The 25,275-nt window shown below is 44.7% G+C and overlaps 2 protein-coding genes across 2 annotated transcripts in view; one reads left to right on the top strand and one right to left on the bottom strand.

Moving 5' to 3' along the window:
• The first annotated feature begins 1,239 nt into the window (after positions 1–1,239).
• MED26 (mediator complex subunit 26) lies at positions 1,240–24,543 on the top strand. The gene is made up of 3 exons (XM_075524427.1): positions 1,240–1,653; positions 20,531–20,605; positions 21,972–24,543. The coding sequence occupies exons 1-3, from the start codon at positions 1,579–1,581 to the stop codon at positions 23,664–23,666; spliced, it is 1,845 nt and encodes a 614-aa protein (XP_075380542.1). The 5' UTR covers positions 1,240–1,578; the 3' UTR covers positions 23,667–24,543.
• The window catches only part of C24H19orf44 (chromosome 24 C19orf44 homolog), a 40,032-nt gene continuing 30,092 nt past the window's right edge, over positions 15,336–25,275 (bottom strand). Inside the window, exon 9 of the mRNA XM_075524426.1 lies at positions 15,336–15,345. The gene's annotated coding sequence lies outside the window, so the exon portion shown is untranslated. The remainder of the gene's footprint in view (positions 15,346–25,275) is intronic.

The following is a 25,275-nucleotide window of genomic DNA, read 5'->3' as shown; positions in this document are numbered from 1 at the left end:
AAGTGTGGTTTGTCATGGCATCCAAACCCAGTGCTTTATACAGTTCTTAGGGAGAAAATGTCTTCCAATATTTATTAAGCCAATGGAAGTGGAAGCGGCTGTCACTGTCAGTGCATAACCTGCCAGAGGCCCCTGGACTTGGCACTGCAGTGCTCGGTTTTGGACTTCGGGATTTAATTCTTACTTGGAAAAATGGCTGATCCTGTGCAGAACTGACATTCTGCTCTGAGCAACACTTTGAATATGGTGACTACAAAAAATTGAAGATGATTGAGCTCTACTGGTAAAGGAATACAGACAATTTTATTGCTCTAAATAGATTATGTGGCTTAATCGCGTGCTGTCACCTCAAGATTTCAGTTGTTCAAAAGAATAAAGTTGTCATTCGGCTCCTAGGCAGGTGCTTTAAAAATTACTAGTTAGTTTTGAGCTGCTCTTAAATGCTTTGGAAAGTTTAAATGCTGGGCTGCTCGCTTACCCCGTGTGGTGCAGGATGCCTTTCACTGTAGGTATTTTATTGCACGGCTGCGCTGGTACCAAGTCCATTTTTGTATGACAAGCTTCTGAAAACCTGACTTGCTTTTTAATTGTGGTTTCTTCTGAATCAAGGAGACGAGATTAGTGAGAAGGTAAAGAAGTCTTTATAAAGAACTATTTGTTCCGGTTTTGTACGGTGCACTCTTTCCAGGTAACGGCTGGAAGTTTGTAATTGCTGCCTCACCCGTTATTCTGCAAATATTGAAAATACGAAGTTCTGCCGCTTGGCAAAAACTTTCCCAGAACGTGTTGGGCTTGTCACAACTGACAGGACCGCGTTACCTTCCCGCGAGCCTGAAAGGGGGCGCGCACCGTCGCATTAGGCCTGCAATATCCGCGTACCGACGGTCTATTTCCGATATTTATTCACCTCAACCCTCTCTTCCCCGCGAGGGTCGCTCCCGTCAGGCCTCCGGGTCCCCGTTCCCCCACCCCCCTCCCCGCCGAGGGTGGCCGCAGCAGCGCTGACGGCCGGAACACCGCGGGGCTGGCGCTCGGCGGGAACGCAGGGCTCGTTCCTCTCCCCTCCAGAACGGGCCCCGCGCGCGGCGGAGGCCCGGCTCCCGCCGCCCGCCTCGCCCCGGCCGCCATGCTCCGCCATGCTCCGCCGCGCACGTCCGGCCGGCCGCCCCCGCCCCGCGCAGGCGCGCACCGCTCCCGCCCACTGCGTAGGCGCGCCCCCCGCAAAGCCCACTGCGCAGGCGCCCTCGGTGCCCGCCGGTGCGTGCGGCGGGGCGTCAGGGGCGCGCCGTGCGTTACGGCGTCGGGCGTGTCCCAGGGTGCCCTGCGCGGGGCTGGCTCCTGCCCACAGTTGAGTTTGGCCCCGAGCGGAACAGTCGGGTCGGGCCCGGCCCGGTCGCGCCGTCGCGGTCTCCCCCGCGCCCCGCTCCGAACGCCGCTGCCCCCGCCTCGCGGGGAGCGAACATGCGACTCCGGCTCCCCGAGGAGGCCGCCGCCGGCGAGTGAGGAGCCGCCGCCCCGGCCCGGCCTGGCCCCGCCGCCCGCCCGCCCCGGCCGCAGCCGCCCCGCTTCGCCCAGGCAATGACAGCGGCTCCGGCCCCCTCCCCGCAGCAGATCAGGGACCGGCTGCTGCAGGCCATCGACCCGCAGAGCAACGTGAGTACGGCCCGCCGGGCCCCGGGGCTCCCGTGCCGGCAGCGCGGGGACGCCGGCCGCGGGCCCCCGCCGCGGCCCCGCGCAGCCGCCCGCTCGCCCGGGGCTCCCGCCCCGCCGTCCCCCGCCGCTGTCCGCGGGGGTGCCGGGGCCGCGCGTCCGCCGCCGCCGCCTCGCCTCCCGCCGGGACGGCGGCTGCGGCCGGGCTCCTCCCCGGGCACCGGAAGCCTCCGCTGCGGGCGGTAGCGGGGAGCTCCCCAGCGCCCTGCTCGCCCGGGGTCCCGCTGCCAGCGGCGCCTCGCCGCTCGCTCCCCTGAGCCGGGACCGCGGGGCCGCCCCGGCGGTGGCACCGGCGGCCTCTCCCTTCCTCCCAGGGGGCCGTGTCCGCCCCCCGCCGCGCCGCCTCCCGCCGCCGCACGGCACCCCCCGGGGCCCGGCCGGCGCTGCCCGGCCATGCGGCGTGCGGCCCGGCGGCCTCCCGACGCCAGGCCGCGGCTCGGGCGCGGCCTGCAGGGGGCTCTGGGCCGGGCTCGCCGCCGCTCGCCGGGACCTTCCGGGGCGCCCACCTGTTCCTCGGCCCCTGCGGCCGCCTCCGGCCGGAGTCGCGGGGCCGTGGGGCACCCCGGGTGCCGGGGGTCTCCGACGGTGGCTTCGGGGCTCTGGAGCTGCTCCAGCGCCGAGCAGCCTCGGTCTTCGCTTTTATCCTTTCCCGCAGCGCCCTAATGAGCTTATCTGCTCCTTCTGGGATGTAGTGTAAGCACAGAAGTCGGCGTGTGTTTTACCTGTAAGCGGCGGTTATCCAAAGTGTCGTTTCCTCCTTTTAAGGGTTTTTTTGGCACATTAAAGCAGTTCTCTGCTCAGGTGTTTATTACTGCGAGAGGACTGCAGAGCCCGCAATCTGTCAGATTTTTGAATCTTAGATCACGCAGTCACCACAGCGGGAGGCAAAGGTGGGTTTGTCGTGGCCATCTGCAGCTTGTGGGGGCAGCTACGGGTGCGTCAGGCTGAACGCATGTGTGTGTGTTATTCCAGGAGGCTGGGTATGTGAAATGGTATTTTGGTTCTATTAAAGTTGTACCTGCTTCTGTCTGAACAAGTGGGTTTTTGTAATAGACCTGTATTGAAGTCTTAAAGTAGCTAATAAAGTTATTGCCATTTGGAAACGTTCTGGAGTGGCCTGCATGTGACATGGAAACTGAAGAAAAATCACCCTGACCTTGTAGCTTCTTTAGTAATCCCCTGTGATGTGCGTTTGTCATGAGCTGCAATATTACATGTTCAAGTAACAGTAATGAATTATAGTGGTAATTGTAGGCTTTTAAATGTCAAAGTTGTTTGAGTTTGCAGTACTTTAACGTGGATCTTGCTGAAATGTCAGTTAGTACACTTCATGAATTTTGTTTGCTCCAAGTTCTCTTTTTGTGGCTGCAAATTTTTCACTTTACGTTAGACCAAGTGTCAACCCGGGTTAATAAAATTCTAACAGATCTACAGCTTCTTTTAACTTCCAAACTGTCAGCAGCCCTGGTTACCCTACTTCTGGTGTTACTTTCTAAAACACTGTGGCTGTGTGGAATTAAGCAGCCAGGAAATACATTTTGTGATGGATACTTTTCTCTTTCTCCACACGTTAATGTTACGTTACGCTGCAAACGTGCTTGCAGTTTGGTTGTGATGAGGGGGACCAGAAATAACCAGGCAGCCGTCTGCAAGGGGAAGCTAGAGCATCGGCCGATAGCTCTGCTGAGCTTCCAGCAGGTCAGTAGCCCCATAAGCTGAGGAGTAATGTATGTTAAATTATAATTCTACATACTTGATACTTATCCAGGGCAATAATTGGTGGCGGAAAAATCGGCCCATTGTTTAGCAATGCCTGTAGGCAGGGTCTGTCTTCCATTTTAACCTTTTCTTCGAAGGAGAGCAGAGGTGGTGTAGCTGAGATTCATTGTGCAGGCTTAGATCTCGGCCTTTTTTCTCCAAAGCACATAGAATACATGGTAAACAATTGATAAAACTACCTGTCGTGCTGCTTTCACGAAGGGAAGAAAAACTTACATTTTGAACATGCTTAAAAGCAGATTCTGAACTTAATCTCACTTGGGCACTGGTGTAAAAGTATAAGAAAGTATTCTGATGTTTTCCTGCAGGAAGAAGTCAATGCAGCTACAAGCTGCCGCACTTGCAGCTACTCACGGAAAACTCTGGCTACTTCTGGCTTTTAGAATCTTCTCCTAAAAGAAGTGGTTGCATTCAAACTTACAGCATTCATTATTGTGATTGACTTCCTTGTTTACCAAGGAAAGCCAAGCTTTGAGGCCTGGATTTCATTCAGGCTTTTCAATATAATTGTCGGTGTGTGTATGTGCGTGTTTCTGGAGAGGAGAGAGGGTGAAAATTGCGCTAATACTGTCGGGTGTGCAAAAAACAGTCCAGTTTTGTGAGGTTGAGGAGGAGGATATGGTTCTTTTTAGCTCTTTACTGTGGGGCGCTGTAAACTTAAGCTTCACAGATATGTTCTCTAATACGAGCTGTTTCTCCATTGTGGATATTCATTCCAGTGTAGCTGTAAAGATCTTTGTATATACAGGTCTCAGTTACTCTGAGGTAGGTCCTGTCTTAAACTAAAAAAAAAAAAAAAAAAAAAGATGTTTCCCTACCTGTGTTGAGTTGAACTGGTCAAAATAATCTTTTCCCCAAGCTTTCAGAACCAGCTTGCTTTGAGAAATCATCTTCTGTGCTGATTGTTCATCTTCAACTGCTACATAAAGCCATGCTGACTCAGGAGCAATGTTTTAATTGTACACATGCATGTAGCACTTGAGACCTCTTCTAGTAATTGCTGCAGAATATATTTATAACTTAGTTTCACAGAGTTAGTTCAGAATTTACACGGGTAACCTCTATTCCAAAGGAGACCTATAAGAAATAAGCTATTTAAAAAAAATTACATCATCCTGGAAGCCACCCGGGATGTCTGGTATTAAGTCTTCATTTATTCAGCCTTTTCCCCTCGAAAAAACATATGGGCAAACTACTTCTGCTACACGACTTAAACACTACGTGTCAACATCAATTTCCTTCCAAAGCTTGTGCATTAGCGAGAATGTACCAAGACTCATGTTGGAGGAAACCATGAGTTTAGTGGTGTCACCTACAATGATGGGTGATACGATTTTCTTGCAGGAAAATCCTTTTCCTGGAAGAACTGTGTAGAAACAGTAACTGGAAAAGAGTGTCCGAAACCTTATTGTAGCAGTTGTGTGAGGTCTTATAGGGGAGATATTCCTTGGCTCTGGCAGAAGCAACGCTTTTCCCTTCGGGCTCAGTGTGCTGAGAAACCACCTCTTCCACTGAGCAGAACACCTTCGCCTTGTTAAATTGTGCTCTGTACTCTTCCGGGAATTTATTACCTGATGTCAGGAATAATGAGATCTGTTAGTTTTAGCTCTGTGGGAAAGCCTGTCGTTTCCAACTGGCTGTTAGAATTGTGCTTGCAATTAAATGGTTCCTGAATATGTAGCAATCTTTTCCTGATTTTAAGTATTAGACAATAATTTAATTATTTGCCATTAATACCTCTCTGTGTTGCAAACCTAGCTTTGGTTTGAGTAACAACCCATTGTATGCTCACTGTGTGCTTGGAGCTGATTGTAAATCAGGCTGCCATTCATGCGGTATCTCAGTTGGTCTTGCTGCTCAGACCTTCAGGAGAGGTCCATGAGCTGAATTATTAATAATAAATTGGTCCGTGTGTCGTAATATGTTAAGTAGCGCATTGGCCTGGGGTGATCTTCCAGTTGACGCATGAGTGGCATAGTTAAAGATGCTGTTTTCTGTATTGATTGCTTTACCAAAGTCCCAGAAACAAAAGCCTCTATCATCAGTGATAAATATGCTTTCTAGAATTGAGTTTAAAAAGGGGGGGGAGAAGGTGCCAGACGCTGCTGTAGTAATATAAATGTAGAGAGCGGAGGAAGACAGTGGTTCACTTCGGAAGGGGCTTGGTGATTCCTTTGGATGCAGGGAAGTGTTACGTGTGGGCGAAAGTAGACTAGGCATGGCTTTTCCTTTAGCTTTATCCTTTTCTGCGTGGCCTTAATAAGCTTACCAGTTTTGAAGAAGCTGCAGTGTGCAAAGAGGATGGAACCTGTTGTACCTCTCACCATTTTTGTTTATTTCCTTATTGTAGCTTGTCTTGTTTCAAGCAGTATCGCATTTGCTGCATCAAGGCAGGGAATTGTGTTTCAGGTGTGTGGTGAAACGTGCGGGTGGCTGTGGCTTTTCCTAATGTGTAGGGTCTGAAGTGGTGTTATCCTGTCAGTCCTGGGTTCCAGATAAAGATTTGGGCTTGTTGCAGTAAGTCCCATTGTATTCTGTTTCTTCATCACTCTAAATAACCTTAAATGAGGATGACTGCTTTCTTGATGCTCTGTATTGTAGACAGCTGGATACACTCGAATTCAGGTGAAATCAGTTTGAGGGTGGTGGTATAGTTAGTGTCTTGGCCTTGCTTTGCAGCTTTCCTGTCCACCTCTTTCCAAAAAACCTTTTTTTGTGTGGTGGAAGTGTATTCCAACAGTGCCTGTGATGCTTACATAGATACTGAGTTTAACTAGTCCAAGTTAGCACTTGTCTGGTTAGTTGCCTGGATAGCCCTGTACAATTTGGTTTTGGTAGTAATACAGCCTGTTACTTTTTGAGAGGTTTTGGGGGGGAGATTAAAAACTTTTCACTGGCACAGTACCCCTTGCAGTAGTGAGACCATTATGAAGTTTGGGGCTGCTAAGACAAAATCGGAGCAAACAGAAGTAGCAGGGAGTTTGGGTTGAGGGGTCAAAGCAAGGGGAATGCCAAACTGCCTTTCTATTGTTAATTCCTTGAAACTCCACAGGTTGCAGTGGTGATGGCAGTAGTCATTTGCTCTTAAGCTGTAATTTGAGTGCTTGTTTCGGCAGCAGTGACAATTTAAATAACACCTACTTCTTATTCCTGCTACACACACCCATTTTATGTGTGCCAGTGCAACTATTTGCAGGATCATGTGGTGAACTGAACTGGGGAATTGATCAGGGTTTGAAAAAGAAAAGATAATATATCTTTTTTTTCCCGGGTAGTTTTTGATGTAGCTCAATTACCTGATAAAACTTCTGGTGCATCACTAACAGTACTGGCACAAGTGTGGCAGCAGAATTGGGTATTAAAGTGTTTAAATAAGCATGGAAGCTGAAAAATGGGAGTGCTGTTTGCTTCCTTGTGCTTCCCTGCTGCCTTAGCAGGCTGGCTTGGGACCTCATAGGAGAGAGGTATGTATTACCTGTAACAGTTAACCACGCCTGTCTCTATTTTGAGATGAGAGTGGATGCTTTATGGTCAAGTTTCACTTCTAGAGGTTTTATTGTCGCTTGTGCGTGGTTCGAAGGTGTCTGGAATCGTACCCTGTGCTTCTTGCATTACTGCATTGCAACAGCTCGGCATGTGTTCCTGGGAAAAATGCTGGGAAACTTCTTCACGGGTATCCAGGAGGGTGCTCCTGACTAGTGAGCTTTGCAACTCAAGAGTAAGCCACCTTACACTAAAGACTGTGTGGCCAGTGCTCCAAATAATCAAAAATTGACTTGGCTTAAACTCGTGTGCTTACACCAGCTGAAACTGCCAGCGGAGCCGCACCCGGCGGGAGAGCTGCTGTGAACCCCATCCACTTCCCCACCTCCAGCTGCACATACCTGTTCCCTCCCTCGCGCTGACCCTGCACTGGGCCAGCTGAGGAACTCGCCTGGCCAAACCCTACCTGAAAGGGGGCTCATCAGGAGCCTCTTGCCCTGCCCTGGCTCCTCATGGGCTCAGGAGGTGGCAGTTGTAGCACAAAGCAGTTGTTGGGGGAGCGTGTGTGGCAAGGAGAGGTGACGGTGGGGTACTGGCAACCCCAAGCAGTACAAGCTCAAGCTGTTGGAGAGCAGCACCCTCCAGCCAAGACACCCCTCAGTTTGTTGGGTTGTTTCATTAAAGAGGATCAGGCTTTTCAAATCCAAATGATAAAACTTTGCAGCAAGCAGCTGTCTGCACGCACTATAGCATAGACCCTTGGTGAGAAATGAATGCTTTGATTGCTCAGAGGCTGAAGGGGGAGGGAAATAACTAATCTTAACACATTTTTCTTGATGTAACCATGAAGCAGTTTACTGAATGGAAGAACCAACTTTTTAAAGGTAGAATAAACATCAGGAGTAATCTCCGACAGTCACCATGAACCACAATGTGGAAAAGACAGCTGATGTGCAAGATGCACATCCTTCCAGGACAGATTCACTAAAACAAACTTGCAGACAGCAAAGACTGGGAAGGCTGCAGTTTTCCAAGTTGCTCTGACTTGGGGCAGCTGTGTTCCTGCGGCCGCTGGTGTACCTGGGACCCTGCATTAAGCCCCTTCGGTGCACACTGGCACGCAATTAACCCAAAAAAGCAGGGAGCAGAGGCAGCTGAGTGTGGGGTCCCGGGAGGGCTGGAGCTGGTGTGGTGCAGGCATGGGGTGCAGCTGGATCAGCTCCTGCTGCTGAGGCACCGCAGCCTGACACTGGCATGGGTGGGAGGGAAAATATTTGCTGTCAAAAGCTCCCAGTGGGAAGAGACCCAATCTGTGTCTTAGAAAATATGAAGACCTTCAGCTTAGCCTGTGTTTCAGAAGTCTGGACCTAGGATAGAAACTCCAACTTGTCATTTGTTAGGGTTTTGTACAATAAGTTGAGGGTGAGCCCGGTTTAGGAGTGCGTAAGGTGTGGGTTATTGCATCTCTTCAGGGTTTTTGGTATGGCCGTATGACACAACAGTGCTGTCATCCTGGCAACTTTGGCTCCTGATCAAAGTAGTTTCAGAGCAGTGAAGCTCTTTCTCCCAGTATCCTGTGAGGGGAGAGCCTTTTCCAGTTTCGGCAAGGAGCTGCTGCAGTTGGCAAAGAGAGTGTTCTTTTTTCAGGAACCGCAAAAGTTTCAGGATAGGGAAAGAAGGAATCGATTCTGCCTACTGGGGAAATTTGATGTTAATTAAGAAGCACTTCTTTTAAGGTATAGTTACTCCAGTATATTAGATTTTGAGTTAAAATTAATGTCAGTGTAGTTTTTATAAATAAAAAAAATCCCCATGTCTGTTTTGGCTGATAATGCTTTACTGGTATCTCGTCTCACCCATTTTGTGCTTGGTGATAACTTCAAATAAACTTTCTTCGGTCTGTGTAACATATGGTATGATGTGGCCCCACTTACGCACTTGGTCTTTAAAAAAATGTTTAAGGTAAAGGTAAGTACATCACATTCAATTTAATGTAAATGTAGGTTTGTTTATTCAGTATTCTAACAGCTAAATTACTCTTTCTGCAGGTAATTCATGCTTCCAGTGTTTGGAACAATATTTAAGTGCTAGCAAATTGCTTTAATTTGAGGTGCAATCTGCTAAACTTAACAGCGTGTCAGTGTTTTCTGGTGCATGGCTTTCATGGGGCAGCGGTGCATGCTTAAGTGTGATTGTTACTATCAAAGTATACAATTTTCAGCATGTCCAAACAGTCGGTGGTAGAAATTTCTATTGAGGAATCACTGGAAGTAAAATGTAATTAGTTCTGTTTTACTGAACAAAGTGGTTTTCTAACATAGCAGTTGGGGAGGAGAGGAATCCTACGTCCAAGTCTGTCTGTAGTATTCAGCAACATACTCAACTGGGTGTATTTTGAAACTTTGTGCTGTAAAGATGATTGTGCAGAGGTGGAAGTCTTGTCGGAGAGTGACAGCCAGCACTTCTGTGAAGCTGCTTTCTCACGTACTGTTTTCATGCAGAATCAGCTTGCAGAGTGTCACGATGATACTGCAGGTCTGGATGGATGTATTTTTTTAAGGAGTGTAGAACTTCCGAAGGTAGAGGAGCATGTTTTTTTCCCCGAGGTGGTGATGCACATTCATAACTTCTCTTCAGTGAGTAAACTTCCAGCACATCTACAACCAGCTCTGAGTTTCTGTAACTCGAGCTGTCACTTAGCAGAGCTCTCTCAGCTGGTAGCGTGGTCAGTATGTAACACTCCTGCTGTGTAAATGAATTGCATGGGAAGGAACATGGAATTTTTATGTTTGTATATAAGTTATCATCCTGAAAGATCCAGAAAAATGTATACCTCAATATTATAGTTTATCCTTGGAGAAGCTACAGTTGATTCTTGAGTAGAGTTGAGCATAATGAGATGGAAGAGAAGAAGATGCGAGGGGTGATGTTTCAAATGTCTTTGCATTTGAATACATTTGCATGTATTCAGAGGTGGGGTGCCTGCAGCTTGTGTGCTTACTGGTTAAGAATCTGACTACATCATGAAAACTCGGCCTCTGTTGTCATGTGTGTAAGAGTTCCGGTCTATCAAAGTATGAGCTGTTGGGTTTTGACTTTGTGTAGTATTTTCTTCACTGGACTTTTAAGGACAGGCTGCCAAGAGGCTTAAGGTCAGTGGGGTTTTCTTAAGTGGAAATCATGAAGTTTTTTGCTACTAGGTTAGAAATAACTAGCACCAGGGTGCAGCTTCCTGAGTCTTCTGTGTTTAAATATAAATAAAATGCTGATGGGGTACTGGCTTCTTTTGTCCTGTCGTGATCACACTGGGCGATTGGCTCTGGAGTGGAGCTGGCCTTAAAGTAAAGTAGCCCTCCAACTTGTAAGCTCCGAGATGAAAGGTGGTGTGCTGACAGTCTGCTGGGGCAAGATTTTTGTTCCAGCCAAAGGTAGAAAACTCATTTTGTTTCTAAGTAGCTGCTAATGATTGTGCCACTGAAGGGAATGGCCAAGCATTCTCTACTGATTGTCAGGGGGTCATTGCTTTCCCCCCAGAGGTTATATTCTCCCCAGGACCTGCACAGTCTTCAGAGAATGGAGGTATTTGGAAATGCGTGACAGGCTCCAGCATTTTATCTACAATTTGGTGAGCAATAATTCTAGGAGATGGGTAAATTGATTTCGGGGGGGTTTTTTTGCACATCCTATGGTGTGTGCTGATGGAAGTTCTGTATTAGTAACTAGGGATACAGTGACTTCTCTCCAAACTTGATATTTAAAACTTTCCCAATTTGTAAGACTATTTTTCACAGGCTTTGTGAAAAAATATGCCATGCTTAAATTCTCATGAGCAGTCACGTAAGCATATTGCGCTTCAATGTGATGAATTAATAAATTCCACAACACAGCGTATTCAACAGGCTCTTACCTTAGCCTCTTTTATCATTTAAGGAATCAGCTGAGAAGCTTCCCTAGCATTTTGAAAAAAGTTGGCCTGCTGCATTTAGAAGTACACCAATACGGTGATAGATGTTTTTATTTTTTAAGAAGAGAGTGAAAAGTATGTATTGTGGTGACATTAGGAGGGCTTTTCTGTATTACATTCAGATATCAACTGCTCCGTGTTAACAGCTCTGGGTAGATATTCCATGTGGTAGGTAACATAATATTTAAGAAGTTCAGAAAGCTCTTGACCCTTTGAAGCCATTCTCATCAAGTCCTTAAATGTGTGCTGCATAATTTTAAGTCTCCACTATTTCTGTGGAGCACATTAAGGTTAAGCCAGGTGAGTGCAGCACGATTCTGCCCAGGCGATACCTTTAAGGGTCATTCTCATAATCGAGTTCGGTGTCTGACTTTGCCCTTACCGTAACGTAGGTAGATGATAACAGCAAGCTGGGGTGAAGTGGAGCTGCCGTGCTGGGAGCATCCAGCTCTGCCGGCACCTGCCTCTTGTGCATTAACTCTCAGCATTGGCTTTTCACTCCCCCAAATAACTGCAAAGTACAGACTTCTGGCTGAATGAGTGGATCTCTCGTTACTGCAGAAAGCACCAAGATCATGATAAATCAAAAGGGGTGTGTTTTAAGGCTGAATTTTCTGTATATTCTGTATTATTCTGCCTGAATAATCAACAAACTCAGCATTTCTCTCTTGTTGAAGTAGGACCAGTTGTTCCTGTGACTTTGATTGCACAGCAACCTCATTTTATGGTGCTCTAAAATTTTAAGCAGTAATTTTGGACTTCAGTTCATGGCTTATAATAAATAGTAACTACCAAGGTTCATGTGGTTAAAGTTTCTGTACAGGTGGAAGAGGAGGAGAAATGGTTATTATGTATACAACGAAACTGTATAGTGGTTAGATGTCCTTAGGACCAGTGTAGTGATTGGGTTTTTAGGGCTTGTGCGTTAGTGATGTGTTCTATGGGTGTTATTTATTGCACTGAAATAAAATGTAGCGATTGCTGCACCTGGGGGGGACATGGTGCATTATTTCCTACTTTTTGGTTGTGCAGCTCAACACTTGACAAGTCTTGTTCTGTGGGACGTGCTACGTTGTTCCACTAGTTAAACACATCGGGCCCCTCACTACAAGAGGGACATTGAGGGGCGGGAGCGTGTCCAGAGAAGGGCAACGAAGCTGGGGAAGGGTCTGGAGCACAAGGCTGATGGGGAGCGGCTGAGGGACCTGGGGTTGTTCAGCCTGGAGAAGAGGAGGCTGAGGGGAGACCTCATCGCTCTCTACAACTGCCTGAAAGGAGGGGGTAGAGAGGGGGGGTCGGTCTCTTCTCCCAGGTAACAAGTGATAGGACGAGAGGAAATGGCCTCAGGTTGCGCCAGGGGAGGTTTAGATGGGATATTAGGAAATTTTACTTCACTGAAAGGGTTATCAAGCACTGGAACAGGCTGCCCAGGGAAGTGGTTGAGTCCCCATCCCTGGAGGTATTTCAAAGCCATTTGGATGAGGTGCTTAGGGACATGGTGTGGTGGTGGGCTTGGTAGCGTTAGGTTTACGGTTGGACTCGATGGTCTTAAAGGTCTTTTCCAATCTATACGATTCTGTGATTTGTAGCTGGCTGTGTGATCGGTAGTATTTACACCAGGAGGCAATGGATGCATAGGGCTGGGTCAAACCTAATAGTTTCCATGGTTGTTAGTGTTTTATTATGCTTTGTTTTGGCAGGACCATGCTGTTTTAGAAACGTGCTCAGGTGCCGGGATGTAGAGGGGTAAGCGTGAGGTGGTTGAAATGGTGATAGGAAGTGACTACAGAGCCTGAGTGGTGATGAGCCGCGTGCGAAGGCTGGGACAGCCTTGGGCATTTCCTCTGGGATCACGTTCACTCGGGGCACTGCGCTTGGGATAGCGAGCCTGCCCTGTGTGGTGAGGCAGTGAATTTTGAAGCGTTGACTTTTGTAAGTCCTTTGTAATACAAACTGCTACCTATATGTATCTCTTTGAGAAGACAGAATTTAGAATTACTATTTTGGGTCTAGTTTGGACTAGATAGAAATGGGTGTTTCAACGCGCATCTACTACTTGCTGTTCAGCATCTGTTCCCCAAGTGTGAATCATAGGGGTGCATGGCTGGAAGGGACTTTATGAAGCTACATGGTCCATCACCTTCACTGAAGTAGCATCACCTATATAAAACAACTCCTTCCAGACTTGTCTAATCTATTCTTAAACCTCTGTAGTGGCTATGGAAACTATTTGAGAGCTTATTTGAGTGCATTGGTAGCTCTCTGGTTATTCCTAATATGTAATCAGTATTTGTCTTGTTGCAAATTAGGCCAGTGAGCATGAAAACAGTTGATCACCATTTTCTTTATTATGACTAATAATGCCTAGGAAGGCTTATTTCAAGCTTTGTGTGTCTCCTCCCTATTTTTTTCAATACTATGTGAACCAAGTACTTGAACTTTTTCTTATTAACCATGTTTTCAGAACCTCTTATTACTGCTCTTCTCTGAACTCCTCTTTGTATATGTTCTTGAACTGTTGCGCCTTGAGATGAACATGTAATTCCAGCTGAATTTGACTCCTATACCATTCCTTATCAGTATGGTGTTGAGTGAAAAACAAGACTAAAATTATCTTGCTTGCAGTATGCCGTGGTAGATACCGCCAAGACTGCGTTCTGCCCTGCTGTGACAATGGCTGCCTGGCTTTGTGGTCTGCCGTACCCACTCCTCTTATTCTGTTCCCTTATCTTGAATTTGTGCCGCACACGTCTTTCCAGTTTAAGAGTATTTCATGTAACTAACCCGCACTTCAACTGCTGGGCTTTTTTTAAATCAGGCTAATAAATTTGTTCCCCAAAAAGATTTTGCCCAACTTCATGGTCTGGTGTTTTGGGTTTTTTTTGGTTGGTTGGGTTTTTTTTTTTTTGGGGGGGGGGGGGTGTCATGCTGCAGTGAGTCTTCTGTGTTTCCTATACAGCTGAGGGGTAGGCACTATAGGTACCATTCTTCTGATATTATACAAAATGTTTAGTGAATGTTGAAGTTGACAGACAATTATTCCTCTCTGTAGTAACAAGAATGTCTTCCAATTATTGGCTAATAAATATGAATGGAGAAAAGTGTTATGCTGTTGACTGTTTTCTATTTGCCTTAAAGACCTCTTCCTGTAGAGCAGGAAGACTTCCCTCAATGTGCCACTGCTCTTCTGTGAACTGGTTACGTCCTGGGTGTGTGTCTTGTCTCCATAATCTGTATTTTACTACCTTTTCTGTCTTAGCTTCTAAATGACTCCACCGATGGATAGTCCTTTCATCGGGTGGTTTTCCCTGCCTTGCCAAAGTGTGGAGTGTTTTTCTGCTGTGTCAAGGGCCTCTGCCAGGGTTAGACGTCTCCTTTGGAGGGGACCGTGCAGAGGAGAGCTAGAGTGTTGATGGCACATACCAGCTGCTGTGGATTTGTGTCTCAAGGCTGTTTGTAACTGCCGGGGCAAACTGTGTGTTCTGCTGGCGACCTCCTCTTAATCTCTTGGCTGTTCTAGTCTCTCTACACCTTGCTTATGTGCGGACGTGCTGCCAAAAGCTAACAGAGGGCTAAACTGTTGTCTCACTCAAGTGAAACGTTTCAGGTCTGCTGATTTCTTCGTAATGCGGTATTTTGTTGGAATCTGACCTTACTCTTGTTTGATGATCCTGGCTTTGTAAAGTATATATGGGAAGGTATCTGGATGATGTTACTTTACCATCAAATAAAGCCTAAGTACAAATAAACTATATGCAAATTGTTTTGACTCTTTAAATTAGACCTGGAAATTTTAAATCCAGAGGTAAGGATAAGTGCTTGCTGTGCCTAGCCACTTTTTTGATTGTTCTTGGTAGTCAAGGAGCATTTCTTCTACCTGTTGTTTTGCAGCACAAATTTCTGATCAGTTTTCAAAGCGTGGGCTCCACATGAACTTCTCTGTCGTAGAAGATGCTCTCAGTGGATGACTTGCAACCCCAATCATTGATTCCTTCATGTTTAAAGATCTGCTTTACTAAATACTATTAGAAAACTTGCCTCCACCTTTAAGAATATCTTTTGTGTACTGGTGAATATTTGAACTCCGCTTAGCAAACTGACTTTGAAACATTTTCAATAATTATGAACAAAGTAGCACCTGGTCATCTTTTGGGTATGTCATTTCTGTGAATAGTATCTCGTGTACCCTATCTTTAGACAACATCATGTCATATTGGGGGTAGGGGAAACTGTTAATAGATCAGTTGCAAGGGAACTGAACTAAATTCCAGCAGGTTGTAACCTGAATTCTAACTTTGTGTGTTTGGTCTGTACCTTTGAAAAAAATGACATTATAGTTTACTGTTCATGATATGTATTGTTAGTGTCGGGTATCTAATGCGTCCAATATGAAGTGCTAAATAAACACTCTACTACTGTATTTCCTTTGCAGCATTTAAATAAAGCCTACTATGAATAGCAACTCTTCTCTTCTTACTTCTTATTCCATGTTGCAGATTATTATGCAATGAAGTAGCTTTTATACAAATGCAGTGCTGGGGGCAAGATCCGATACTGATCGGAGACCCCAGCCCGGGGTCGGGAATCGGTGCTTAGATGCAGGTAATGACTATGCTGCTTTGGAGAAAATAAATGCGAGCGGATGACGTTGCTCGCGGTGCCGTTGCTGTTCCTCCTTTTGAATCAGATCTGCCTTCCTGGCAATGTCAGCAATATTGACCTTGAACCCGGGATTTTCTTGAGTGTTATCCTGTGCTCCCTAAGGATATACATGGCCCATAGGCATATGACAGTTTTTATAACTACCCAATACAATGCTGCTGTCCCTAGGGGCAGGGGGAAGACGACAAAAAACGGTACAAATGCTCCTGTGAACTTCTGTGTAGACCATACTGCATTTCTTATATTAATTGCCAACAGGAAACACCAACTTGGCAATAGAGATCTGGATTTGCATCTGTAGGAAAGGTAGAGAGATGTGTTTAGTCTTCCACGGTGGGTCCAGTTCTCCGCTTGCTTTTGTAAAATTGCTTTGATGCTACAGGTGGGAAAATGTTACAAAAGTACTTTCTTTGAAACTAGCAAAATATTGAGTATTTATAGCATGTTCTGAGGAACTAAGTTGAAGTATGATGACAAATACATTCTCTCAAAGCCAGTGTCTTCTGATATATCTGCACAGTCTGTTTCAAAATGCGTACAATGGAGTGAAATTATTGATTGTTATAACCTGTGATCTCAGGAGGATAATAGCGTTACACTCTGGGTTTGAAAAGTTTCAGTGATTAGGGACTCTAGACATACTAGGCCAAGCTTAAATACCCTTTAGAAACTTCTGAAGGTACTAATGTGACCCATATGGATGATGATGATACCATGTCAAAGATGCCTTTTAGTGCTGTTATGTGAACTTTATGTAAGTGATTAAAAAGAGCCTTTCTAGCCAGGATCCAGTAAGATAGGAATCCGTATCAGCAGTTTCACTGCAATTTATGTTGTAATTGTGCACCTAGTGCTCAGGTTTTCCTGTTACAAGGACTTACCTACTCCTTCTCCTACTCCAGGCCTGTATAACGAAGTGTCTCAGCAGCATCATCCTTGCCAACTCAGATCTGGTCTGTCATCTATCATGGTCTAGTCATGCATGCAAAGATCCTTAGAAACATCCCTGTGAAACACTAAGAAAAAACCAAAATTACTGTATTCAAAGGACTGCAGTTGAATGTTTCTGTAACATTTGTTTCTTAGGCAGCAGTGAAGCGAGATGCGGGTTGTCCTGAGTGTCGAGACAGTCCTGAGGAAGAAAAGGGTGTTACACTGGTGCTCGTTTTGTCTTTTGTATCTGGACTGGTTTGTAGATGAAGGAAGAGAATCAAAGCATAACATTTGAGTGTGCTAGTCCAACAGAAAACAAGTCCCAGCAGGTTGGGAGTCCTAGCCCTTCCGCACCCCCAGCACGTGGAAACGGTGATACCAGCTCACGTACGGGTGCTGAGTTTGCTGCTATTTTCAAATCTGCTGGGCAGGCGGCAGTAGAATTGGAGGTGGGGGGAACAGCTGTACATGGAAATTCCCAAACCCAAACACACTTTTTACCCTTTTAAACGGCTGTGTAACACTTACCCTGAAGTTAGTTACTGAACTGCTCTTGCTTTATAAAAGCTAAAATAGGATTAAGATGGCAGTTAAAAAAAGGAAATTAAGCTGCTTGATCTTTCCCAGAGAGTTCAGAAACCCATGCTTTTGTCTGAGGCTGTAGTAAAAACATTTAGTGCTTAACTTGGAAAAGATCTCAGATACTAGTAGTAAGCTCCAGAGTATAGCTGAATGACTTAAGGAGACTTGCATGGAATAAATAAGATTTGTTTTCTGTGACTGTCATTAGGGTTGGCTGGAAAGGATTATCGTAGATGATTCAAAGCAGATGTTCTCCAGTAAACTTCCGAGTGAATTAGTCTGTGTGCCAGTCAATCTTCACACCATGGGAATAGCATGGGATAATTTGAAATGCCGTATAAGTTATTCTTAGCTGTTTTCTGCAAGCTCCTAAATGCGAGGTCCTGGGGTTGCTTCATGGAAGTTCTTGTTTTCGGGTGGTAGTAACGGGTTGCAGTGTAAGTAGACAAAGGCAAATAGAAACTGAAACGATGTGCAAGTTCCTGAGACGCTGACTTATGCAATTGTACTCTTAACCAGCATCTGAAGAGAGCAAGGTTGCCAAACTCCCTTGTCCCACTCTGCTTTATCTTACTTTGCCTATCTGCTGGGTAGCCAATAAGCAGTTTTAATAGCAGCTTGCATTAATAAATTATCATTTCTGGTGCTGCTCAAAGTAGGATGATGTTCTGGTAGGTTTTGTAACTTCAGTCTCATGTCAGTTATGTGACAACATATTAATTTTTTTAAGCCAGTAACAGATGGTTTAAGGTAAAGATACTGGTGTGCAATACTGATGTGCTGCTGTTACCAAAATAGGTGTCTTTGTATTGAATAGATGATAACTTGAGGCATTTTGAGGAGGTAATCTTGTTTTCATCATAGTGTTTAACTATACCACAAGAAATGTCAGTCTATATTATTTTGAAAGAGTTGAACGGGATTTTTATTATCAGCTTCTCTTTATGGCAGTTTGGGTGAAGCATTCCAAGAAAACTACACAGAACTACTGGGGAAGGGTGGAGAAGTTGTTGAACCTGCCTGAACTTTTTTTTTTTTTTTTTTTTAAGAATCACACTTCCCTGCAGGTCAAAAAGAAGGAAAAAATGAGAGGAGCTTCTTGCAGTTGATCTTGAGAGTGAGCCTTCGTGCTCCTTGCAGCGATTGCTTCAGTGTGACAGCATGTTTTCAATTGGTTACAAATGTGTGAAGAATCTGAAATGGGTGTTTTGTGTCCTACCAGAAGTTGAGTGATCAGCACAGACTCAGCGGTGTAAGGCTGCTTTCGCTGTCTTAATTGGCACCATGTGTCCCTCAGAGGAGGGAATGAAGTAACAGTCTATCAGTCTTGGTGTAGACCTGGTCTCTGGTAGGTGATTTAGCATTCAGGGGCATCCATATATGCGTATTTGGGTATGTTGAAACAAAGGCAAAGCTATTACTGGAAATCCCCGACCAATTTCATCTTTCTGTAGGTGTGTATATACACAAGCATATCACTTGCCCCATCTTGACCTTTTGATAGACTAATGATCCTTTTTTGCGATCAGTTTGTCGTTTAGGTAATGAATATTCGGGGATTACCAGTAACTGCAAAAATAATTGTACCAATTATTGGTGTGTGCAATCCACAGAGCCTTTTTGCACCCTGGTAATTCATAGTCTAAAATATGTGTTGGGAAGGAGAGTATCATGTTTTGCAAGTCTAAAAATGTTTGTCTGGAAACTCCCAGAATTGAGCATTAGCTATTTGAAGTGCTCTAGTTCTACAAACTGAAAAAAACCCCTGGTGTTATGTATTACTTAAACTGTGGTGCTAAATCATCCTTCCTAGGCACTGAGGGTGGTGCAAGGATCAAAACATGGAAGAAAGTCAGCGCACTGAAGTAAAATAGTAAGAACTAAAATATGTCAAAATATGTGCCATTGACGCTTTAAAGCTTCAGCAGAGTTTTACCAGACCTGACTGGGTGGTAGGGCTTTAAATATCTGCAGAGGCATTGTAAGGTCGGTGAAGACCATGACAAATTCATTCGTCTTTGGTCTGAAGCTGGTGTTACAACCTGTAAGAGTTATAAAACATTCAAAGCCTATATAGACTTCAAAAATAAGTTTGATAAAAGTAAATCTAAAAATCGGGCAAAGTGTTTAATTGCTGACAGCTTTATCCAAGTTTCTCCAACATTAAGCAGTCCTGCTGTGATGGAAGAAACATTGTCTATGCACAAGATTTTCTGAAAGGAAGAGACTTCAGCTCCTGATTCTTCTGTTGTATCTTAATAGAAGGGTAGAATTGACTTGAAAAAGCTAATTCTTACAAACTTGCAGTCTTTTTAAAATGAAGAATCTTGCAGCAGAGTGTGTGGTGGGGAGGGTAGGACTCCCTGATTATGCTCCTGATAAGACTTTAGGATAATGTGGGATCCCTGCAGAGGTTCTTGCTGCGAGATTTTTCTCAGATGCAGCTCGTGTCCAGTTGAATCACAAATGAAATTAAGCAATAAATGAGACTGTGATTCAAGTTTTCCTTTGCTTATCTTTTAAATCTATCTACAAAGGTGAATTAGAAATTCCAGGTTTCGGTGCTCTTAACATCAGGTAATGGAAATATGGATCCCTGGGGTTTCTTGTAGGAATTATTAAAATCACACTTGTGCTTAACATCTACAGATCGTGGCAACTGCTTTTGTGTGGAGCTTACTCACGCGTACAGAAACGTTGCAGCAAAGCCAATCAGAAAATCTGATATGCGCTTTGTTAATGTAATGTGAATTTCTGCAGTTGCTCCTCACCATCTTGCATATCAGGAAATGCAATTCTAGACGGTTTGTGGAGTTTTTAAGGTGGCTGTGTCCCAAGCCTGGTCCGTCTGGCGCTGGGCGATGGTCTGAGGACACCTGCTGGGCACAGCGTTTGCTTCATCTCTGCCTTTAAACTCAGAGGAGTTGGTACCTGGGTTTTTAGACTCTCAGTGTGTAGCTACAGGAAGCATCAATATTTCGAACAAAATTGTAGAACGGGGACTTGTGTAAATCTAAAGCAGTGCCTAAAGGAGTAAATGCAAGATTTCTGATTTGGCTCGTTGCTGTTCCTGGTCCACTTGGCACTTAGGTTTCCAGTTAGGCTGCAGGACAATTAACTAATACCTTGGCTAGAGGTCTTAGACCTTTTTGCTAGTAAGTCACACTGGTTTTATTGCTAATGTTTCCTTTAGTTTTACATAAGAGTATGTTTGTTACAGCTCCTGCAGTTTCCAACTAGGTCAGTAAAGTGTCCTTGTCCCTATTCTTTGAACAATCAGCTCCCTAAAGCCAGACAGTGTGAGAGTAATTTTGTGATTAATGCTTCCAGCAATTATAAAGTGGAAGGTCTTAAATTACATTTGATAACTAAGACCTGTACATGAAACATGAAGTGACTTTGTCTTCCTTGTTGCAGATCCATAACATGGTGGCAGTGCTGGAAGTGATCTCCAGCCTGGAGAAATATCCCATTACCAAAGAGGCACTTGAGGTATGTCACCCTCTACACATGACTTGATTTTTGTGTGTATAAAAGGACTTTCTCTGCCTATCTCATTTCCATAAGAGCTTTTCTTGAAACAATAGATTGATTGCAGAGGATTCACAATTAAGATATTATTTTGTCCCCCTCGTGCTGCTTCTGACATCTCGGTGCCTGCACAGTGGTTCGTTCTGGGTTCAGATCAGTATTCTGTGCAGGACAGTTCCTGTTTGCGTAGGGCACCAAATTAATCATTACTTGCTACTGGTTAATTCTGTTGCATTCAGCAACATCACCCTCCTTGCTGAAGTACTGGTCACCTTTTTAGTCGTTCGGTGACCAAGCACTAAAGAATCTGAAATGGGAATATAGTTACTCTCTGCCTATAAGTTACTCTGAAATTCAGTTAAGGAGGTCTCAATGCCTGGTCTGCTTGGTGAGATGAGGTGTATTAAAAGCTGAAATATCAGGTGGGATAGCAGCTGCAGCCTCACTGGCCACTCTTAGAGCCCAAAGAAGTTTTTGTGGCTAAATTATAAAACTTTTTTCAATCTTTACATTGAAATTATTGGTATTACTTGCTTTCAACTCTTGCCTAACTGTAACTCCAGCTGTATTTCAACATATGTATCACAACATGTTGCCTATTTCTCTCACAGTCCGGTCTATGTTTTCCTTTGAAGTGCTTTTCTTTAAGTAATCTGACTTGTGGAACAATTCTTTGTTTTCAAATGTGCTTTGGGAACAGTCAAATATTTCACTTCCTTCCACTTATGAAACCACTTTGGGACACCCTAGGAATGCTTGTTTAAATCGGTCTTTCATACCCTTTCAAGATACTGGGGGGTGAAGGGAGAGGAGAGATGGAGGAAGAAGGTAGGACATAAGTCGCACCCTGGCTAGTCAGGTTTGTGAAATGGAGATTTTTATTGTCAACGTATTACTGTAACAGGCGAAGATTCTGGACTTCTTTCTCTTGCCTCTTTCTGCAGATCTTGTACTTTCATTGTGATAAACGCGCACCTTTGCTGCCTTGGGTGCTGCATTGCCCCTCGAATCTGAGCTTGCACCTTTACTCTCAAGATTCTTGCTGATTAAAGAATTCCTTTCTGATGTTGTTCCCAGCTAAGGGCTCTGGTGCTTTAGCCAGGGAGTAAAGATGGGGTGACTTGAAACCTACAGTAGGTTTCCTGTTGCGTGGCAGAGCGGTGGACCAGCTGGACTAATCCTTTCCAAAAAGATTAAGTCAACACTTAAATCTTTAGTGGTTTTTAACTAGGTATTTCTTAGGGTGAGCATTACAAAGCAGAGATGTACCGTAAGAATTTTGTTTAGAATGATACCTGTTTGTAAAACAACTTTTCTTTCTTTATAGGAAACAAGACTTGGGAGGCTTATCAATGAGGTGAGGAAGAAGACATCCAATGAGGAACTTGCCAAACGTGCCAAGAAATTGTTGCGGAATTGGCAAAAGTTGATAGAACCTGTAACCCAGAATGAACCAGTGCCAAGAGGGTTGCCGAATCCACCCGGATCAGCAAATGGTGGTGCTCACAACTGCAAACCAGACGCGCAACTTCCTGCTGTGGCTGGATCAAAGCCAATCAGCGAATTGAAAAGCAGGAACGATATACAGAAACTAAATTCTCCCAAAGCAGAGAAATTAGGAAATCGGAAAAGGAAAGGTGAACACAGGGACGGGCATCAGGGCCCTCCTCCCCCCAAAGTCTCCAAAGCTAGTCATGAAGTATTACAAAACTCTTCACCCCCTCCAACAAATGGAATTGGAGGTAGTCCTGAGAATTTTCCTAGTCCTGTAGATGTAAATCTACATGCAGGGCCTGAAAGCAGCAGGACAGAGCTCAGTGAAAATGATAAACACAATAAGATCCCAGTAAATGCTGTAAAACCTCACACCAGTTCTCCAGGACTTGTAAAACCTTCAAGCACTTCCTCGTTACTAAAGACTGCAGTGCTTCAGCAGCATGATAAATCGGAAGAAACCCCAGGACCGCACCAACCTAAGAGTCCTCGCTGTTCCTCGTTTAGCCCTAGAAATGTTAGGCATGATACTTTTGCTCGGCAGCATACTACGTACTCACCAAAGGATTCAATGCCTAGTCCATCTCAAAGGTCTCAGTTCTTAGATACTGCACAGGTGCCATCACCGCCACCATCCTTGATGCAACCATCAACACCTCCAATGCCAGCAAAAAGACTGGAGTTCTCTCAGCAATCAATACCTGAGGTATCTCAGCACTGGCAGGAGCAGCAGGTACCTTCTGAAAGCCAGCACAGGCATGCAGCAGGGACACTTCAACAGCACACGTCTCCCAGCTGCAAAACCAGCTCCCACCCCGGGGAATCTCTCACGCCACACACGGGCTTTTCCCAGGACACTTCAAAAATGGACAGTGATGATGCTGCTTCAGGTTCCGATAGTAAAAAGAAGAAAAGGTACCGACCCAGAGACTATACAGTCAACTTGGATGGGCACGTGACAGAAGGGGGTGTGAAACCTGTGAGATTAAAAGAGAGAAAACTCACTTTTGATCCCATGACAGGACAGATAAAACCTTTAACACAGAAAGATCCTTTGCAGGTAGAAATCCCTGCGCTCACTGAACAGCACAGGACAGAAACGGAAAAGCAGGAGCAAAAACCCAACCTGCAAAGCCCTTTTGAACAAACGAACTGGAAAGAATTATCCAGAAATGAAATCATTCAGTCATATTTAAACAGACAGAGTAGCTTGCTGTCTTCATCAGGAGTACAGACTCCAGGAGCTCACTACTTCATGTCTGAATATTTAAAGCAGGAGGAAAGCACTAGAAAAGAGGCTAGAAAGACTCATGTTCTAGCTCCTAACAGCAAACCTACAGACTTGCCTGGGGTCACCAGAGAGGTCACAAGTGATGACCTCAACAGAATACGTGAACATAACTGGCCAGGCGTGAACGGTTGTTATGACACACAGGGTAACTGGTATGATTGGACACAGTGCATATCTTTAGATCCACACGGGGATGACGGTAGATTGAACATCCTGCCTTACGTCTGCCTAGACTGAGTACAGGTTTGCTAAAAATGCTTTTACATCTGCAGTTAGCAAAAACGGCAGGCGCTATGCCACTTAAAAATGGAGAAAGCCTCCTGTGCTGGACAAACAGGCCCAACGAGCAGAGGGTGTGAGGGAGCTGGTTCTTTACAGCTCTTCCCTTTAAATTCTCCTTTTGTGAAATGCTGCTACCAGTTTACTAACAATTGCAAAGGAAGGCATACGAAGGTTGATAAATTGAGTTCAAAACTCTCTAGCGAGCCAGCTATAAAAAAGTGTTAGTCCCCGAGAAGTGAAGAGGATTTCCAGCACTTTCTGAATGCCGGAATCTTATTACAGGCAGGTACAGAGAAAATTGTGGAAGTTACCTTAACAAAATATGCATCTATTTATTTGACTTGATTTGGGTTTTTATTTGGCAGTGAGATATTCGAGAGACAATGTGCAAAAACTGTAGTTTTATTTGTATCACATCTCTGAACATGATTGCGTTTTTTAAAGTCATGTGGTACGGAGATTGGGTTTTAAACAGCAGGTGTTGCACTGCAGGCTGGGAGACCAGCTTCAGCTCAACATTCCATAGGCATCCACATATTTTAGTCTGGTTTCAGTTTAAATCCAGTCTCTGAGAAATGCTGCAAAAACTAGATGTTTAATGATATTTTTGATCCCACCACCACCAGCCAAATATTTTTCCTCCTTTTCCCTTCCTGCAAACTTCTAGGAAAAAAACAAACAAACAAAAAAGACAAAAAAAAAAAAAAAAGAAAAATCACCTTTTCTAGAATCTAAATGTAATGAGGGTGCTACAAGTTTGTAACTGTACTGTGAGAGGGAAAAAGGAAGCCTGTTTGTATGCTGGAAATATACTTGTTACCATTCCTTTAGATATTGTTTGCCTTATGGATATCCATCATAAACGCAATTTGCAAAAACAAAGAGCCTTAGTGAATGTACAGTAACTAGACTTCTGTGTTCTTGGGATGCAGAAGGGAGCAACTTTGCTATTTGGTCCTTTAAGTGGACACATTGTGATATAAATGTGGAAATAAAAAAAATTTGCACAAACCAGTTTGTGAATTATTTATACTTAAACTCATTTTTTTTTAAAGTTTGCTCAGTTCAGACCAGCTAAGCGATCATCATCGACACTGAGAATCCGTCGGAGCAGTGTGGTGAAGCTGAATCCCATCCGACGCTGTGGAAAGCAGCTGGCTGTTAGGGATATACGAGATGTCTTCCAAGTACGTTGGTATTCAGTTGCACAGGATGGATTATTTTTTAACTCTGGTTGCATCCAGGGTCTGGAGACTGATAACCCAATCGCTGTTAATGTACCTCAACATCTAAAAAGATCATAGGTCATCTTTTTTTCTCAGTAACTTTGTAATATATTATTCCCAATTGTTAAAATGCTTTCTAAAGCAGCCTGGTTCAGTATAGAAAGCTAAGAATTTCTGTTAATTGTAATTGCTTTAACATTTGGGACGAGTTGGTTTCTGCAGTCCCCAGTGCTGGGCTTCTGTCCAGGGGAACAGGGGAGGGGACACGATACCAAAAATACTTCTAGGTTTAGTGATGTTAACTCTGTTAACCTGTTTGTGCTGGATCTCACTTCTAC

The sequence above is a fragment of the Mycteria americana genome, chromosome 24 (assembly GCF_035582795.1).
Source record: "Mycteria americana isolate JAX WOST 10 ecotype Jacksonville Zoo and Gardens chromosome 24, USCA_MyAme_1.0, whole genome shotgun sequence".
NCBI classification, from domain to species: domain Eukaryota; kingdom Metazoa; phylum Chordata; class Aves; order Ciconiiformes; family Ciconiidae; genus Mycteria; species Mycteria americana.
This window is presented reverse-complemented; position numbering and strand designations above follow the sequence as displayed.